This window comes from Rhinoraja longicauda, chromosome 6 (genome assembly GCF_053455715.1).
Source record: "Rhinoraja longicauda isolate Sanriku21f chromosome 6, sRhiLon1.1, whole genome shotgun sequence".
Taxonomy (NCBI): Eukaryota; Metazoa; Chordata; class Chondrichthyes; order Rajiformes; family Arhynchobatidae; genus Rhinoraja; species Rhinoraja longicauda.
The window spans coordinates 57,425,466-57,446,651 of record NC_135958.1 but is presented as its reverse complement, the minus strand read 5'-3'; the positions used below and the strand labels follow the sequence as shown (position 1 = coordinate 57,446,651).

General features: G+C 38.9%; 1 protein-coding gene across 15 annotated transcripts in view; it reads right to left on the bottom strand.

Annotated features, from left to right (window-relative positions):
• Positions 1-21,186, bottom strand: part of tnrc6c1 (trinucleotide repeat containing adaptor 6C1) — a 443,993-nt gene that overhangs the window by 29,958 nt on the left and 392,849 nt on the right. For 13 of the 15 annotated variants that reach the window (XM_078401021.1, XM_078401026.1, XM_078401034.1 and 10 more), the window contains 2 exons: positions 6,213-8,849; positions 1,500-1,706 (listed from right to left, as the gene is read on the bottom strand). In XM_078401021.1, the coding sequence (XP_078257147.1) occupies positions 1,500-1,706; positions 6,213-8,849 (2,844 nt within the window). Of the gene's footprint in view, positions 1-1,499; positions 1,707-6,212; positions 8,850-13,891; positions 14,186-21,186 lie in introns of those variants that run through there. The other 2 variants (XM_078401036.1, XM_078401035.1) reach the window with 2 other exon arrangements.

Genomic DNA, 21,186 nt, shown 5'->3' with positions numbered 1-21,186 from the left:
ATCCTTGAAGAAAGAAATGGTTAAGTTTGTCACTTATTTATAAACAACCATTCAGAGTTCAAAGCGAGATCAACATTTAACTTTGCATATTTCTTGTGGACATACATGTACTCCATAAACCGTCAAAAATTACCATCTCTCATTGGCCCTCAGAATTCTGGTAATTCAAGTAGTATATATTCTTATATACATTTTCAAAGACTATTTATAACATTGTGAACAAGAGAGCCAAATTGTTCAAGGTGCTGTAGATGTAGGAATGAAGCAGACTTAGAATAATTCTTAAATTTTATGACATTTTACTTTTTGCATGTAAATTTTGTAAAATGTGAATCTAGCCTTTAGGATTAGGTTTATTATTGCCACGTGTACCAAGGTAGAGTAGAAAGCTTTGTTTTGCATGCAATCCAATCAGATATTTTTCAATCTCATTTATCATTAATAATGATCCGAACACGTCTCACACAAATCTAGATGATCATGACCATGCAACTTTAGTTTCAGCACCTTAATTTAGCCTTCTTCCTTAATATCAAAGATGAAGTCTGCACAACATTAATGAAAGATTACAAAATTGTCACTTGCCAACCAGAGTGGAAAGGTATCTGAAGAATGGCTATTTCATCAACTCTTCAGATTCAGACAAAAAAACCTCTGAGAACAATGGGCCTTATATGAATCTTGTTAATCCAAGGCAATATCTGCACTTTGATGTTTTCGATTGCAATAATTTGTGAATATATATATACACATATACACACACACACACATACAGCCAAAACGGTACACGATAGCGCAACAATTTTAGGGGCACCTTACTCACCATTCGCCTGCGGTGTGCAGTATCAAGTTTTGTTCAAATTGTTGTGCTATCGTGTACCGTTTTGGCTGTATTTCGGGAATATACATATATGTACAAGATGAGATCACCATTTTGATCTAATACTTCAGTGTTCATCTATATATATATATCAAACTAAAAATCTCATCTTGTATACTCATTTGCACTGTCTGCTGTGGCTTGACGAAGCAAGTAAGCCAAGACCACAAGATTTTGACAGATTAGTGCTAGCTAACATACCAGACCCGCAAGTAGATCCTTAGCTGCACAAATTGGTATTCAAGCACATGATTCATGGACCATACTGCAACAACACCTCTCCATGTTGGAAGAATGGAAGTTGCAGTATGAGATTCCCAAAGCAATTTATCAAGAGGACAATGTGTGGAGATGATTCATATCCTCTGTACAGGAGAAGATCTCCAGATATGGGAAGATTTCAGGGACACAACCGCTGTCACAATGGGAACCCAATGGGTCCACAGGTCGTCTAGTACTGTCTGAACCCATCAACTTGATCGAGAAGCTTCACCAAAATGCACCCTATTTCAAGAGGAGCTTTATCCCGGTGAAGGATTACGTTAGTACAAAGCATTCAGCATCTGTCTAGTCTGAGCAGCACACTTGCAGAAAAAGAATCTTGCTCTTATTTTGTTACCTGGTTTGCACATTGCTGGGGCAGCAGTGGGAGCATTCCCTCTTCCAAAGTTCCCCGTTGATTCCACAGTATTAACTCCCCACCCTGAACTGCCATTGGGAGGTTTGCCCCATGCTGAAGTCCCATTATCAACTGCAGTCGATGGAGAAGGTGGCTCACCCCAAGAGTTCTCAGTTTTCGCAGGAACACTGAGTGCTTCTCCCCAACCTGTGAAAATATTAAGCTCTTTACCTAATGAATATGAACAAACTCTGCATTGCTCAAATGTTCTCATTTGATAAATATTCCTGTAATCATAATTAGTGCAATGTAGCTAATATATTTGACATATCACTAACAACCCTCTTCATACAAATTGATTTACCTTAAATACGATAATGGTCTGGTTGTTAACATAGCTACAGATATCGAATGGTAGGTGACAAAGATGGAAGCCCAATTTCAGGAGAATTTTTGCTTCAACTTTGTCTTTTTATATCCTTTCCCTATGAATAGTCAGAATCAATACACAGTTCCTCTTGCTTTTTCATTGTTTGTTACCCTGAAATAACCCAGCCCGGTTAAGACTGCATCTGAAATTAATCTTTCAGCTGTCTTAAGTAACAACTGTAATTATCCATCTTATTTCCAACAGATGTAATTAACAAAGTAAGACAACCACAGGGCAAAAATGCCATTGCCAAAAAATAATTGGCCAAGATTCCTAGAAATCAAGATCTAATTTCTTATACCTACCACTCGTTTGGTCCCTTTTGCCCTCCAGACCTCACCGCTTAGGACTTCACTCATTTCCAGCAGCTGTTTAGATAGACAGCCACACTGATCCTCAAGCATATCCATTTCCTCCTTGGTTATCTTTTTGCTCCTAATATTCCTTTACAACCTACCCGCATTCACGTTTACCTTATCTGCCAGAGCTACCACATGTCCCCTTTACTGCCCTCCTGATTTCCTTCTTTAGTGTATGATTAGTTCAATTATTTTCTGCAGCTGCACAACATTCTCAATTTTTGTACAGGGCAGAATGACAACATATTGAACACAAAGTTTAGATTCGAAGACAATAGAAGATTTCAAAATCTAATCTTCTCTCAGCATCCCAAGTTAAACATTTGGATTTGTTAAAAATTTGCCACAGATATTTAAATTTAACGGAAACATGAATATCTTACCATTGCACATTCAAGAAGGCAACAACCACGAGGGACAAAAAATGTATCCAAATGTGTGAATTTTCCCTTGTTGGAGTGTTTATGCAAATAGCTTTTTTTGCCTCATCTTATATTGTCCGACATGCTCATCTCAGTAGTTTTGCATTTTTTCTTCTATCAATAATTAGTCGTTGCTTTCCTTTTGTATTTAATGAACCCTTTTGCCATTTCTTGATCATGCCAATTTACTATCACAATTAAGTTGCCATTTTATAATGCCATTTTACAGCAACCTGTTATGTCTTTCAAATGACGATTGCTGTGGCACATGCTTCAATTTCCATGGAACTTATTTCAAAGAACATGGTACAACACTTGCATTTATGCAGTATAGATATGCACAAACTAACATAATGTGCATCAGGAATACACATTCCTTGAAATCAGTCAGATTCAGGTCTCTATTTAACTTTTAGTCAATTCATTGTCAATTCAACCAACAATAATGAACAGAAACACATTATTGCTAAACATTTGTAATAAAGTAAGCACATCGACATTCAAAAGCTAGCATTTAAAGAATATGCCATAAGTTTCATTATTATCCAAAAAGGAACTAGCTTGTATTTTCACAAGGCCACTCTTCATTTATTTAAACTGTGCAAATAAGTCACACAAAAAACATGATTTCTCAGTGATGATCCCCAATTCAGATCTTTACTTTTGCCATTTGTACAAAATGGTCACATGGATATTTATACTAACTTTAAGCAAGTTCAGAAACAGCAATAAACATAGTTCATCTCTGCAATGAATGGTTGCAATTAAAATAAAACAATAATCATGGCACCTTCATTACCCAGGCTGTCATTTTTTTAAACATGGTAGTCATCATTTTGTGCAGAAATCATGGATTATTTTAGACCGTTGCTCATTATTTGGTTAATTTATTATATCTTGATGACGTGCAAAGCAATTCCATTATTTAATAAATTCTCAATATTGTCCAATGATTATATCAAAATAACATATTGCCTGTGTCTTGCATAAATTGATAAAAGTAAACCATTTTTAAAATAAAGTGTTACATTCATAACGATGCTCTTTTCAAAATTGGTAATAAATGTACAAGCTTAATTGGTGTAAGTGCTTGCAAATCCAAGTGCTAAGTATTCAGCACTAATTGAGGAAATGATATGCAAATAGTTATCATTAAACAAGTTACTTGTTAATCAGAGACAGTAAGCATTAAAAATTAGTCGTTAAACCACTAATTATTGCAATTGAATTTTGTTACTGGAATTCTATTTTAACAATAAATTACATAGGATGAAAGTGATTTTTTTCCCCTTAAGGCCAACAATCTTTTCATTTAAAAAAAATTGAGGGACTAACACTTTGGAATTGATAATGCAACCTTCTATACTTCATTAATACACTCAATATAATTTGAGAAATAACAACATAATGCATAAGACACCTGTCTTAATGTGAATATATTAACTATAAAAATCAATTCTTCCAAATTTCTATCATTCAAACACACTATACGAATGGTACAAAATTTCCCAGTATTTTCTCCCAAAGATGCAATATTATCGAGCTATCAACTTCACTTGTGCACCATTCTTCAAAGTATATTTCCTAATGGGATAAATTTGCACTTTGAAAGAAAATAAAACCATGTAAAACAGAGCTTCGAACGAATATATTCTAGTACTCAGAGAAGAGAAGGGTGATCTATGCCATGTCAATCTTAATTTAGAATCTTAATTAACAAAATGGTTTAAAAAAAATGTAATATTTGGCCCCTAATTCTGCTTCATGTTGTCTTTAACTTTTTTGACACCATTATTTCATTCTATAATAAAACATTCTAAAATATCTATTCTTTCAATTCCACAATTGCAACAGAAATTTAAAGTTAACTAAATTAAATGCCTTAAAGAAAACTTTAAAAATTAATCAGTCAGGAATAAACAAAAAATTCAGTAGAAACATTTAGAATACTATTGCTATTTTCGATGGCAGCACAATTAGATGGTACATGGATTAACTATTTCCTATCTGTTTTTGAAAATGTCCCTTTACAAATTTGATTTTTGAATTGGAATCATGGCTGATTTAATTTAAAAAATGACAAAGTGTTGGAATGACACATCGGGTCAGGCAGCATCTCTGGACAACATAGATAGGTGACGCTTCGAGTTGGGCCGACACTTCATCTGGCTGATTTGATATGCACCGAGACTTTCTAAGATCAGAATGCAGTTATATTTTGGGCTGAATTACTATCAAGCATGAATCTTTTCCCATTTCTGAATGCCATTTGGCATATCCACTGTCAGTAGATCTCTTGTATTTCTGTTGTTTAAGATTAAAAAAACAGGGCGCAATGGGGTGTAGTATTTTACTTTTGTGCCACATAATGCCGATATGCAGAACAATTGCAAAATCCTGCAGGTGGGTTGAAAATCAGAAATGAAAATGTTGTAAATACTCATGAAGAGCTTGTGTAGAAATGAACAGAGCTACTGAACTATTAATGTTAAAGCAGTAAATCATTAATTAAAGCTGGGCAGCAGTGAGCTTGGGAATGCAACAGATCAGCTTCAACGGAAAACGGAAAGACCAAGTGAATGAGCAAAAAAAATATGGTAGATGGGAAATAACACAGAAATGCAAGGATTTGGATACAAGAGTAAAGACATTTGTTTCCCTCACAATCACACAGGGCCCTGGTAAAACCACATCAGGAAGATTGTACGCAGGTCAGATTTCCCCAAAGGAGAATACACTTTTACCAGAGGGAGGGAAAGGACACAATCAGTTCCTTGAGAAGGGGGTGGGTGAGGCAAGGAGATTTAGTGGACTAAGGATGGCACTGGGAGGGAGAGAGGAGAGGTGGTCAGTCTTAAAGTAATGGGTTAGGAATGCAGGTCTGAATCGAAAATTTCTTCACCGAAAGGCAGCAAATCTTTGGGTGTTTCCATCCAAAAGGGTTTTAGAGAATCGATCACCAAGTAGGTAAGGCAGAATTAGATGAATTTGGGGATTTTAAGGGAATTACAAATATCGGATAAATACAGGAAATTCATGCAGTCAGATGATCAGCCATAATCTTACTGAATGGCAGAAGGGGGCGAATTGTCTACCCTTGCATCCATTTATGTTTGCAACTTTATTATCCCTGTATGACTGATTTGTATGGTATTTCCAGCATTTTATGGTTTAACAACATTTCGTGGATCAACGTAACTATCCACCGATGATGATTCTGGGTCAAGCATTTAGAACACATTACATGTCTTTGCCATTTTCAGACAAAAAATGGTACAGAGCAGGGTTTGAATAAAAAAGACAAAATATACTTTAGCATTGCATGGGTGCACCTTAAGACCATCAATACAATAATATTGAATAGCATCTGAATTTCTCTTTCATATTCCACAAGTGCATTTCAGTCAAAGTTCTAGATCTTAGGTGTATTACTTTCTCTCACATATATTAACACAATCCTCTGGTTACAAAGCATGAGCATTGAAACAATAATGATTCTTACCGGGAGCAAGCAGCGGCGAGCGGTTTTGTGTGGCAGATGACTGATGAGGCGGAGGTGGTTGTTGCTGTTCAGTCACGGTATTGTTACTGCTTTGATTCACAGGATTGTTTCTATCCCACATGTTTACTGTTTTCTTGTAATTGGTTGGGTCTCCCCAAGCTGAGGTACCATCGTCTATCTCTATTTTGCGGCGAATAGATGGTGGAGAAGGCTCTTCCCAGCCAGTGGAATCACTGTCCTTCTGTTTTGTAGACAAAGGCCCACCAATCCAACCCGAATTAGACTGTTTTATAGAAGCAGCCCCTCCCCAGGTATTAACATTATTATCCTGAGGTTTATTTCCCCAGTTCTGTGGTGCATTTGACTTTAAAGGCTCTCCCCAGCCTGTACTTGGGTTTGGCTTGCTGGTAGTACCATTACTCCATCCACTGGACTGCGATCTAGTGGTCTCACTCCAATTAGGTGCAGATCTGTTATTTTCATTATCCCAACCAGACCCATTTTTCTTCGTCTCAGCTAACGATCCTGTGGCAGAATCAGTCCAATCCCCTCCTCCACTACCACCCCCTACGACTCCACCTCCTGATGCCCAGCCTTGATCACTTTTCTGTCCTTCACCCCAATTCTGAGGCTTAGGTTTCTGAGAGTCTACCCAAGTGGGTGGCTTTTCCTCATGACCAGAAACCCCACTCCAGGCATGGCCACTTTTGGCTGTGGCAGCAGCAGCATTTGAATTTGCAGAATCCCCCCATCCCCCTTGGCCATTAGGTACTTTGTCTCCCCAACCTGTACTATTGGACATGCCTGTTGGTGGATGATTTCCCCACCCGGATACTGTAGAGGTATTAGTACTGCTCATGCTAGACCCATCACTTCTCCCCCCTGAGTTTGAAGATTGGGCAGCAGCTGAACCCCAAGCCTCAGTTCCAATGTCACTTTTTCGCTCAGACCTCAGAGATTCTTGAATTTGCCAAGAAATGTTCTGTTTTACTGGTGTCTGGCCCCATCCAGTATTACATAAAACTCTAGGGTCATGATCCGGTTTTAATACAACAGTTTGGACCAGCCCTTGTTGTTCAATTATTCCTTTGTCAGTCTTTCGCCGACTACCATTGTGTCTTCCTCCATTTCTTCCAGTGCTTCCTTCATGATGGCTACCACCACTTTCATTACTCCCCTCACTACCAGTGGTACCCGATTCAGAAGGTTTCGCCCAAGAGTTAATTTGTTCATTATTTTGCTGCAAAACAGGAGCTTGGCTACTAACACAAAGGGCCTCCCATGTACACGATCCTTTTCCATTACCATTTGCTTCATTAGTGGAATGCTGGTTTGAAGGTTTTCCCCATTCTCCATTTACACCATTGTTGGTGTTCCTGTTGGATGTTGTGTTACTCCAAGCTCCATTGTTACTGGGACCAGAGTGCAAGCCCCCAATGGTACCTGCCCTTGTCCAAGGCAGTACCCCAGGACTGGTAGGGGGGGCAGAGTCCCAAACATTGCTTCCAACATCCTTTTCTACAGCACTATTAGAATTGTTTGCTAATGTCTGCTTAGCACTTAAACTTAATGCGGAATTCACAGTGTCTCCATTCCCCTGACTAAATCCAGAGTTACCATTGGTGGCTGTAGGATTAGTATGTGGCACTCCCCACGCAGAGTTACATGAAGGATTGTTCATTCCTTCACTGTTACCTCCATTGAGCTGAGAAACTGCAGGTGACCCACTAGCACCAGGAAGGTTTTGAAGATGGGATGGGTTTATTGCACCCATGCTTACAGTCATTGCCCAGCCTCCTGGTACAGAAACATTAGGCAGTCCGTTTGCTTGCATTGCATTGATAGGGTTTGGTGAAGAGTTTATGGGGTTAGTGTTATTTGGTCCATCAGTGTTAAGGTTCTGAGGTTGTATGCTGAAAGACACATTCTGTGAAGTGGATGTTTGTATTTCTGTGCTTTCCTGCTGCAGCAAATTTCCCCAGGTATTCAATGTACCTGTCGGACCATTATTGGGATTACCAAGATTCTGATCAATGGAATTACTGGAACTGCAAACAGTTGAAGCATTTCCTCCTCCTACGGTTCCTTGAATTTCTTGCCCAACTATGGGCCAAGCAGCTGGATTGGCATTGGGATTAAGATTCAGGTTAATGCCAGCAGTGGATGTAGAAGTGCCCCAACAGTTTGGATTTACACTCACAATGCTGTCCATCTTTCCACTTGCACTGGTAGCAGAGCAGTGACCTATTCCAGGTGCAGAACCTGAGGCAACAGCCCACACCCTGGACGAATTTCCATTTCCACCATTTGCTCCACCTCCAATGGCACTCTGGTTTGAACTGCTTTGGACAAGTGCCCCATTACCAGCGTTATTGCAATTTTTATTTTGTCCATTGAAGTTGCCTGGTGCACTCCCTGTAGCCATGCTACTAGTATCAGAGCCACAGTTTGAGGCAGAGTCAGTGTCTGTGCATTCTGAAGCAGTTTCAGTCTCGTTTCCAGAAATGGAAGGCCAAGCCTCTTTGTCGCTCCCGTCTATTATCACTTTATCCCAGATGCTGTTTGGTTCACTTCTAAAGGGGGGTTGCCCCCAGTGGGAACTTTCATAATGATTTCCAAAACCACTGTGGCTGATATCTGGAATAAAACAAAGAAAAAATGTAAGAAGTCATTTACTGCAAGTAAAAAAATACTGTAAGTATAAAAAAAAATTCAGCCAAGTAATTTAAAAACATTGCAAACCAATTTATTTGCATCAACTTGTTCTTATACAACTTTAATTCACATACTGAAACTTTGTGAATCCTGGCCAAAATCAAGAAAAATTAGCAAGAGTTGCAATTTAATAGCAGCAGCTAACTGGTCATACTCAAAATCACATATTCAAATCAAATACTTTAATAGCATTAGATAAAAGCATTTTGGGAGCTCGAGGTGCTCCAAGCATATTGTAAAATCCTGAAAATTCAAACAAATTCAACTCCAAACAATAATTCTACTTGATGGTGTTTCTCATCAGATCTTTCTATTTATAAGAGTCTAACAGAATATACCAGAGATTCAAATGAACAATCTCAGCTATTACTTTTGCCCTTTTGGCGACATGGTCTTCACATGGTTAAATTCAGCAGTTATACTACAGCACAACCACTTCTGCACAAATGTTCCTTCCAATGTTTGAGATGGATCCAATTTCCTTATTTCAAGCACTACAGCTTGCTGAATAAAAACCCATTTCTGTATTCTGCTTCTTTTGTACATATGTTGTACCTTAATTATATTATTAACACGTATGGAAGGAATTACTTTGCAGGAATTGAAAGCTCTAAAATATAAAATCTTTTCTAATGAACCAGATATTATTATTGTATTCAAGTACAATAAGTGAAAAGGAGTGTGACCAATTTATATGGACAAAATAAGCAGCACTCTCTGCCCAAAGATAAATCATATTAACAGAAGGTACATTGCCAAGACAAAGCAATTCTGTATACTGTATCGATCATTTAAATATTTGGACACTTAAATGACACATTTGAACAAAGTACCAATGCCAATCAAAGAGTACTATAATACATACGAGTATTAGACCTACTGAGTGCTATGGTGGATTGGAAAACCCCCAAAGCAACACTGCTAATCAAAGCATTGAGCTAAAAGGTACACAATGGGTCAGTTAACCCAACATTTGTCATTGGTAAAAATGCTGGAATCCATACAGGAACTGGGAGAACACTGAAGCACATGGCATAAAAGTAATATTGACAGCACGGACACGAAGAATGGTCACTTTCCCAGACTGGGAGGAGGTGGTGACGAATAGCAGCGTTCTCTGGGATTAGTTTTTTGTTTTTGAGATGCAGCGCGGAAACAGGCCCTTCGGCCCACCAAGTCCACACCGACCAGCGATCCCCGCACATCAACGCTATCCTACATACCTGTACGCCTTGAGTGTGGGAGGAAACCGAAGATCTCTGAGAAAACCCACACAGGTCACGGGAAGAACGTACAAACTCCGTACAGACAGCACCCGTAGTCGGGATCGAACCCGGGTCTCGGGCGCTGCAAGCAGGATTAAGGTAAATTATAGAAAAATATAACAAAGGACGGTGGGATGGGTGGACACATAGCTCATGTAATTTATTGCAGATAAATGTCAGGTGATTAATAATGATGAGAAGAATAAAGAGCAATGCATACTGTTCTAAAAGCAATGCAGGAGCAGAGATAACTGGAAGCGTGTGTACCCACAGTAATCATTGAAAGTGACAGGGCATATACAGTTCAGAATAAAAGAAACTGGAAAGACATATTAAATCCTACAGAACATGTCCAGTCTCAGCTAAGTATGGCGTTCATCTCTAGGTCACCACATTACCATTAGAATGTGAAGGATGAGAAGGGGTGTAGAAAGGATTTTTCAAATCATTCTTGGAATGAGGGACTACAGTTGTAAGGATAAATTAGAGGGATCGGAAGAGTTTTCTTTGAAGAGAATACAGAGGGGAGATCTGATGAGGGAATTGGACTGAATGAACAGTGGCAGGGTCGAGGATTAGAGGTTACAAGTATAAAATAAGAGAGGATGAGAACTAGTGTCATGAGAATATTTTTATTAAACATCACAATGGTTGGAATCTGGAATGCACTACTTGGACATGTGGTGGAGGCAGGTTGTGGCCTTCAATAGTGAGGAGGATAAACATAAGGTCAGAAAAAAGTTCCAAGACTATGGAGAAGGCAAGAAGATGTGGAACATGTCAGTATGGACACAATAAGTCAAATGGTCTCCTTCAGTTTTTTTTACCATTCTAATATTTAGAAAATCACAACAACCTCGCAGAGTATACATGTTTTATGGAAGAGCAAGCTTAATGGAAGAGAAAACAAATTTGAGAGAGTTTTTTGAAGATTAATCAATTAGACTGGGTAAACAGGAACCAATAGATTGCTAGAAGCCAGTCTCTATAACACCACACAAATATTTCCTCAATAAGATAACAACTCAAAGCACTGGTGGCAATACATTGACTTGGATAAGAAATTAGATAACAGAAGCCTGAGTCAGGATAAGAGAGTCAATTTTTATGATTGGAATCAGTCATACCAGTAAATCAGTCAACCAGTGGTTGCCAGTTATCAGTGTTGAGTCCTCAACTATTTACAAACTATATTTATGACTTAGATGAAGGGACAGCGAAAGGAAGCCAAATATGTTCAAAATACAAAATGATAGCCAGATTAGTTAGATACAAGAACACAAAAAGCTTGCAATGAGACATCAATATTTAAATGTGTTTGACAATAGTTGGTAGACGGAGTATCATTTTGGAAAATTAGGGGTGAGCCACCTAGTAAGAATGAAACAGCAAACAAATGTGGAGTTCCTGGTAAATAAAACATTATGAGTTAGCATGCAGATACATAAGATACCTTTTTTTGCAAAGGGTATGGTGAAAAGAGGAGGGAAGCTTCGATGCAACTTTACAGAGTGTCTGTGAAAATACTCCTTGAATCACCATACCCGGTGTTTTGGTCTCCATAGTGAAGGAATGAAATATCGTATTGGAGGCAGAGTAGACAATGAGCAGTAAAGAGGGATGCTGCATTGAGAGATGTTGGGCAAACTGGGTCTATACTCATTGGAAACTTGGATGAATGAGAGGCAATCTTTCAATCTCACATGTTCCAATAAAACATTCTGTGAGTGAAGGAACAATTCCAGAATAAGAGGTCACCCATTTTTAAGACGAAGAGAAGGTGGAATTTCTTTTGAACACTTTAAATTCTCCACTTCCAAGAGTTGTGAAGGCAGTATCAATTAATATTCAAGGTAGCAAATGACAATCAACCCATATGGAAGACTGAGGAGTGTGTGTGTGTGTGTGTGTGATCAATGATAATATCATCGAATGGCAGGATTAAGGTGCTAAATTGCATGTCTTTAATCCATATAATCCACATTCCAGAGATGCAGCCTACCCCACTGAGTTACTCAGAATTTTGTCTCTTTCAATAAGTTAAGTTGACAGGAGTGCAGAAACATCATAACTCTCTCCTTTCACTGTTCCGTGCTTGCATCCATTAATAGTGTTTTTTTTAAAAACCCAACCAACTAATCCACAACCACCACCAATGTAAATACCCTATCCAGTAGGAACAATATGGGAGGAAATGAAGATAGCAAGATAGGGAAGACGAGTTCTTCAAACTGAAATCCAGTGAAGGAAAGCTGCATAACTGGAGGAATGGGGCAGCTAATGTGGATTATTTGAATGCCAACTATTCAAGTCATAATTTGATGCATTCTAATAACAAATACAATTATAACTCCAGGAAACATGTTTCTACTGCAAGCAAAATGTCAAAAATTTAGCAAGACCGAAGAAGGTGATTGTCTTTCAGAGCAGGAATATTCCTCCACATCCATGAAAACCTTAGACCTCCATTCTTAGTGGTTCTTCTCTGATCATGGTTGATCTTTTTTCTGTACAGACCCTGTTCATACAACTTCTTTACCTTGTAATTGTTGGTGCCCTTCGTTCTTGGTGGATGCAATGATTATGGGTAGCCTGTCCCATTTTGTTTAAATCAGGGCTCAAAGTTTGTTTTCCTAAGCCATTGCACCTTTTAATTCTCACTCTAGGATGTTTCCCTGTCCCGGAGGAAGCACGTAACTACTTTCTAGCACAACATGCGTGACCATTTATCAAATACAAACCAAGAATCCAGGCTCTTTTCTATGAGAGAGATTACATTGAGTTTTATCAAATACAAACCAAGAACCCGGGCTCTTTTCTATGAGAGAGATTACATTGAGTTTCTTACAAAAGTGTAAAATATACATATAGCTACTTCTCAATGGCAAGTGGAAATCTTTTTTTTGGTTCCTTGCTCAGGAACACTGGTGCTAATTATGATGCTGCAGCATCAGTTCATAAATTATAATTGGGATCAAATCTGTGACCTCCTTTAGATGGAATGGCGTCAAAGGACATTGTTACAAGCTTCCCATTTGTAGAAGAGCATTAAAATGTTCAAATTCATAAACATTTACAAGTAAAATTGAGAAACCAAATTGAATATTTTCCCTAATTACAAATGTTGTAAGGAAACTGTTTTTGCACATCAACTTTATTACTCATCATTTTGTGAAAATTAAATTTAATTCTAAAGCTGTAAAACTTGCATTTTATTAAAAGGTCTGTTAAAGCTTGATTTTTTTAAATAGAAGTCACAGGAGACTTGACCAATAATAAGATATATTTGAGAACTGAATATCAACCACACATCTTACAATGTTTATAGGGATTTCCAATTGCCATATCGTGTCAATTTCGAAATAACTGGCAAGATAAAACCTCTATATTATGAACTTCAGTTTACAAACATACATATACAATAATACAGACCAAGAATTTGGTTTATCTTTTATCTAACCTTTATTTATTGCCAATTAAAGTTTTTCAAAAACTTTGACAATAAAAATGACAAACACTATCAAAACCCGCGCATCTATATATTGACTTTATTACTTTTTTACACAGGATGCAGTTTCCCTTTAACAAACAGCCAATTCTTAAGACGCCATTTTCTCACTTTCGACAGCTAACTATTTCAGACTGTATGCAGCAGCTTTGCAATGTATTGCAATACACAGAGAACAAAGCAACAATTACTTGGCATTTTTCTCATCCGCAGGGGGGCTGCAGTTGAAAGTTAACCAGCCAAAGGTGACACCCAATCATTCCAGGATACGCTACATTTGTGCTTTTGGGTCTGCGCTTATGCTGGCCTGTGCAGTTTCAATATGTCGGCTGTGTGCAGCTTATGCCTCCTCCTGTCTGCATGCTAGACACTGTAGTACATGCTGTTAACCGCTTGCATTTGCTGACAACCAGCACGCCCCTGCTTGGAACTGTCCTTCTGGAGGTGGGGTTCAATATTAAGATATCAACGGCAAGAATCAAGCTTTATTATCTAATTACTGATGACATTAAACTCATCTTCCTTTCTTTAATTTTTTTGACTGTCAATAAACATTTTCTTCTTGCAATGCAATTAGCACCAGCTGGTTTTTGAAAGTCAGCTAAAAAAACAACCGCATTCAGTGGTTGGCTGCATGCAAAAATAAGCTTCTGTTTTATGCCTTTTGAAAACATCAGCCGTCGTCGTTTGGCATAGCATTACAGCACAAATATTCAATATGGAACAAATATACACGTGAGATTTAAGGTAGTTTCAAGATTTACTATCCAGCCAGGTTGACACTGAAACTAAATATTAAAGAAAAATCTAGAAATCCATTATTTAAAAAACAGTTTAAAAAGGCAAGCACGTTCCACTCCAAAACACATTTTATTTAATGCTTGCTGCATTATGCCCACAAGAACATTCAAAGTCCTTGGATGGGAAGGGAAATTTTATGGTTTAACTGCAGCTTGTCAACATATGTCGATATCTGCACACGTTAGTATGAACAATAGCTCCACTAACAAAACATCTTTACTGCTGGTACTGCTCCATAATGTTTGGGACAAAGTTCCATCATTTATTTATTTGCCTCTGTACTCCACAATTTGAGATTTGTAATAGAAAAAAAATCACATGTAGTTAAAGTGCACATTGTCAGATTTTAATAAAGGCCATTTTTATACATTTTGGTTTCACCATGTAGAAATTACAGCAGTGTTTATACATAGTCCCCCATTTCAGGGCACCATAATGTTTGGGACACAGCAATGTCATGTAAATGACAATAATCATGTTTAGTATTTTGTTGCATATCCTTTGCATGCAATGACTGCTTGAATTTTGTGATTCATGGACATCACCAGTTGCTGGGTGTCTTCTCTGGTGATGCTCTGCCAGGCCTGTATTGCAGCCATTTTAGTTTATGCTTGTTTTGGGGGATAGTCCCCTTCAGTTTTCTCTTCAGCATATAAAAGGCACGCTCAACTGGGTTCAGATCGGGTGATTGACTTGGCCACTTAAGAATTGACCATATTTTGGCTTTGAAAAACTCCTTTGTTGCTTTAGCAATATGTTTGGGATTATTGTCTTGCTGTAGAATGAACCGCCAGCCAATGAGTTTTGAGCCATTTGTTTGATCTTGAGCAGATAGGATGTGACTATACACTTCAGAATTCATTATGCTACTACCATCAGCAGTTGTATCATCAATGAAGATAAATGAGTCAGTGCCTTCAGCAGCCATACATGCCCAGTCCATAACACCCCCACCACCGTGTTTCACAGATGAGGTGATATGCTTTGGATCTTGGGCTGTTCCTTCTCTCTTCCATACTTTGCTCTTGCCATCACTCAGATACAAGTTAATCTTCATCACATCTGACCTTTTCCTAGAACTGTGGTTGCTTTTTAAAATATTTCTTGGCAAACTGTAACCTGGCCATCCTATTTTTGCGGCTAACCAATGGTTTACATCTTGCAGTGTAGATTCTGTATTTCTGATCACAAAGTTTTCTGTGGATAGTGGTCACTGACAAATCTACACCTGAAGAGTGTTTCTGGTCTGTCGGGCAGGTGTTTGGGGATTTTTCTATATTATAGCATGAATTCGTCTGTCATCAGCTGTGGAGGTCGTCCTTGGCCTGCCAGTCCCTTTGCGATTAGTAAGCTCACCAGTGCTCTCTTCTTAACGATGTTCCAAACAGTTGATTTTGGTACGCCAAACGTTTGGCTGAATTCTCTAACAGTTTTATTCTTGTTTCTCAGTCTTATATTGGCTTCTTTGACTTTCATTGGTACATCTTTGGTCCTCATGTTGATAAACAGCAATAAAAGTTTCCAAAGGTGATGGAAAGACTGGAGAAAAGACTAGGTGCTGAGAGCTCTCTTATACTTGCATTAGGAGGCAATTAAACACACCTGAGCAATTACAAACACCTGTGAAGCCATGTGTCCCAAACATTACGGTGTCCTGAAATGGGGGGGGGGGGGACGACGACGACTATGTATAAACACAGCTGTGATTTCTACATGGTGAAACCAAAATGTATAAAAATGGTCTTTAATAAAATCTGACAATGTGCCCTTTAACCACATGTGATTTTTTTTCCATTACAAGTCTCAAATTGTGGAGTACAGAGGCAAATAAATAAAATAATGGGTCTTTGTCCCAAACATTATGGCGGGCACTGTATAACTGTAAATTATAACAGAATCTGCAAGACAAACCAAGGCAGGAGAATTCATTGTGTTGTTCAATTGCCAAGGTGAACTGAAGGTCATGGAAACCTGCCTATCACTGAGCACAAACATGTAACTTGGTTGCTAGGCCACAGCACTTGTTATCCAGATTGCAGTGTAAACTAAGCCTAAAGCTTTAGGCACCATCAGGTTCTTTGGAATTAGGAGTGTATCCAGCTGCTACACAAATCCATAGCGCAGAAGAAATTGAAACCATGTACGAAGAAAAGATATGTGCAGCACATTTGAACATTCAGAAGACATTGAAAATTCTCTTCTATAATTTGTGGACAAATGTCTGCTGTTTTGGAATTAACATACTTTAAAATACAATCCATTCATGTTACCTATTCAAGCAGCTGCACAGGGTTACTTTTGTACCATTATGCAAGCAAATGTACATTCCATTCAACAATATTCTGTATTTTGAGAGAATTTATTTATAGCAGTAAATTATCAAGGTACTTCAGAAGGCAAATAAGACAACATGTTCAAAAAGAGGTAAAATTGGTGATTAAAAGCCTGAGATGTATTTTAAGTAACATCATGAAGAGAAATCCGGAGAAGCAGGAGAGGTAAAATCAGAAATAAGGTTTATAGAATCAAAGCAAGTCAAGTCATGAAATTCAAGGAACTCAGAGCTATTGAGCCGTAAAGAGATTTGAATAATAAAACAAGATTAGAAATTAATGCAGGTAATATAGACACAGGCAAAATGAGTAAACAGGGTCTACACTGGATTAGTACTTTGGTTGGCAGACGAACATTGAAGTAATTTAAAATGAAAGTAATAAAAACCATTGAACTAAATTAGGGGCACAAGTGTGCAATATTAGCTTGCTTGTAATGAAAAGCCCATGGAGTTCAGCTTAAGGTCAAATAGACCTTTGAGACCACAAACCTCAGCCTAAGGTAGAGACAGATGAGGACGATGGAAATGAGGACTTCGAGACAATGGAGAACATTGCCTTCAGCCGTTGCAGCTCAGCTGAAGGAAAACGGTGTATCCAAGACCATGTAACATTTGAGACGTGGAGTCGTCAAGATCATAGTGTGATCTTCATTGGACCACGTACATGTCTTAGCCTGATTTTAAAAAGGATCATGATGAGGTTCAGAAGTAGAAATGGCAATAAGGTTTGGTGCCTCTAAAGCAAAAAACTCAGGAAAAGAAAAGCTGATGAAGGATGTTTTTATGTTGCTACAGAGTGGCTCAAGTGGAATATTGTGATCATTCTTGGATGATGGAAGAACGACAGGAAAGGAATGGCATGTTCAAATGCTTGATCGGCAAGGAGAGACCTTCATTATTACAGATATGGGAGATGAAGGAGAAGCTTGCAGGTATTATGACCAAGTTGGGAGCAACAGTTGGCAGGAGGTCCTTCCTGGAAAATATTTTGCCTCCGAGCTGAAAGAGCAATACCATTAGTTTTATAATCTTTGGATTATTACCCTAAACTATGTGCAAATTGACACAAGGCAATTCAAGACACACAGTAAAATTGTCTAACCTGTTCCTGCAAGCTCCGCTGCCATCGATAATGTTATGAATTTATGTTGTAAGCTCCACTGTGAGCAACATAAATCAGTTCTAGTAAAACTAGGAGCACAATGCTTAAATTACTATTTTCTTTAAAAAGGGTGCTGCAGTCCCATTAGAACATCCAACAGGGAGGCTTCCGAGCTGACTGCTGTTCATAGTCCACAGACTAATTAAACAGACAAAAGAGAGTTTTCTTCCTCATGAAGAATGAGTTCTGTGGATGCCTCAACAATGCCTCTGCTTTGAGAGGCTAGTTATGGAATGCATTAAATCCAATCTACCAAACAGCCTTGACCCACTGCAGCTCACCTACCGTCACAACAGGTCTACGGATGCCATCGCCCTGGCCCTACTCACCCCTGGAACACGTGGATAAGACAGACACCTATATCAGACTACTATTCAGACTACAACTATGCGTTTAACACTATTATCCCATCCAAGCTCATCACCAAACCCGCAGGACTTGGAGTCCGCATTCATCTCTGCAACTGGATCCTCGACTTCCTGACCAATAGACCCCAATAAGTGAGGATAGGGGACAAATCATCCTCAATGATAATTCTCAACACTGGTGCTCCACAAGGATGCCTTCTTAGCCCCCTTTTTTTTCTCCTTGTACACCCACAACTGTGCAGCCATGTACAAATCTAATTCAATTTACAAATTCTGACACCACCACCATTATGGGCCAGATATCAAATAATGATGAGACAGAGTACAGGAAGGAGATTGAGAACCTTGTGACCTGGTGTCGACACAAAAAACACTCTCAATGTCAGCAGGACAAAGGCGATCGACTTCAAGAAGTGAAGTGGTACACATACCTGGTCTGCATTGACGACGCCAAAGTAGAGATGGTTGAAAGCTTCAAATTCCTAGGAGTAAATATCACCAACAACTTCTCCTGGACCACCCATTTTGAAGCAATGGCCAAGAAAGCACACCAACGACTCTACTTCCTTAGAAGGCTTAGGAAGTTTGGCATGTCCCCAACAACTCTCACCAACATCCACAGATGCGCCATAGAAAGCATTTTTATCACAATGCATCACTCCATGGTTTGGGAACAGCTCCATCCAAGACCGCAAGAAATTGCATAGAATTTTGGGCACAGCTCAGTCCATGGCACAAACCAACCTGCTTTCCATTGTCCCCATTTATACCTCACGCTGCCTCGGCACGGCCAGCAGCATAATCAAGGACAAGTCGCATCTCTTCTCCCCTCTCCCATTGTGCAAAAGGTATAGATGAATGAAAACGCAGCTGTTATCAGACAATTAAAACATTCCACCAACAACTAGAGAGTGGTCCTAACTACTCTTCACCTTATTGGAGACCCTCTGACTATCTTTGATCAGACTTTAGTGGCATTATCTTGTACTAAGCGTTATTCACGTTATTCCCTTTATCATGTATCTATCTGTACATTGTGGATGGTTCGATTGTAATCATGTGTTATCTTTCCACTGACTGGTGAGCACACAAAAGCTTTTCACTGGGTACATGTGACAATAAACTAAACAAATACTTTTTGCCATTCGTCCATTACCAAAGCCACTTTCATAGCCATGGCTATCCACTCATAATAGGTCAGAAACTGTACAGCAGGAGATAAACACATGCCCATCAGCAAAGAATCAACTTCTGAAGCAGGTCTTCAGAAGTGTGACATTTTACTAAAATGTCCCCTGGAGAACAATTCAAAGGGTTAGGCTTTCCAAGGATGTCACCACAGATGTGGCGTTCTGCGGGACGACCTGAACCATTCTCTTGAACTTTGATTCTGTAGAGTCAAGGTCACATTGACACTCAAAGTCCTCTTCATGAAATCTGGCCCCAAGGCTTCAATCTCTGTGTAGCATTGAACAGCAAACTGTGGTACATGGCAGAATGCACATGTCAGTCTCCATTAACAAATTTATTTCTACTTCTGAGAACAAAGCAGCATCTCCCACAAGAACATACACTCATTTGCCATTATGGCACCCATCAAGAACCATGACTTTTTCAACCACAGAAAAGGCTTCAATGTCCAGCTTGTTGATCTGGGGGAGACCTTGCCACCTGATGTTTTCAATGGCAAGCATTTGCTTGATGGATGAATTCTGGGGGCAAAGGTTATCCCCTACTTCCCAAGGTCCTCACAAATCAGGTGGAGCCCAGATATGTACGAAGTTTCTTGCATCTTCTTTGTAGGACATTCTGTACTGAATGCAATGAATCTCTGCTCCAAGTTCAATCATTTTCTACAATGTTGATTTGCTGATGGATAGTGTTTATTTCATGGAAGCAATATTCTGCCTAAAATATATAATTCAATAAAGCCCTCTCCCCAGTGGTCTGCAATTTTGACAATAGTATGCTGATTATCTTGACACACCTTTTGAAAACCAAACTCTATCTTGCAGGAATTCTCCCCCCTTGAGGAGGCTTCTATCACCATTTCCTGTTGGGATCTTCATTTGGCGAGTTTGCTGGGTCCCCTGCACAGCAATTTCCTGGCAGGCATCTCATTATCAGGGTCTGGCATGTTCTTTATCAGTGAATGCAACTACCCACACAGTCTACATCTCTTTCATGGCTGCCATTATATATGCTACTACTTGTCTACAATGGAAAGACGTGGTGAAATCGCAAAGTACCCCTGTTTCTCCGCTTGTTTCTTGGTGTAAGAAACCACCTTTTGAGGAGTCTAATATGGTATTACCACTAAATGCAGCGATCTTTCAGTGCATTGAATATTTCTGATTTAGTCATGTGCTCCAGCAGAATCAATTCCATTGTATTTGAAATGCCATAGTGTTTTGCAAACTACAATTAAAATAAACAAGCACAAGAATTTCAGATGGATAAGGTTGTTCACTGAACCAGAAAGACTAACAAAGGGCCTGGATCAATTCCTAGTCTCTGCTGGAGTAACTAAACTCCATTAGGGTAGCAGGGATAATACAAGGTACCCCCCCCCCCCCCCCCCCAGCAACATGACCTCCTAACATTTACTGCCAGAACTCTGTTTGTAGTACCATCATACAAGACTATCTGAACCACTGAGATTCCAATATAGCAATGAATTGTTATTACATTTTGAGGGAAAGGGTGTACAAAGAAAAATAGTGAAAAACTTTAAAATGGCACACAGCAAAGGGACATTTCAATGAAATCAATTACGTGGCTCTCATAAAAGAAACTGCAGAACTGTGCACTTCTGCATGC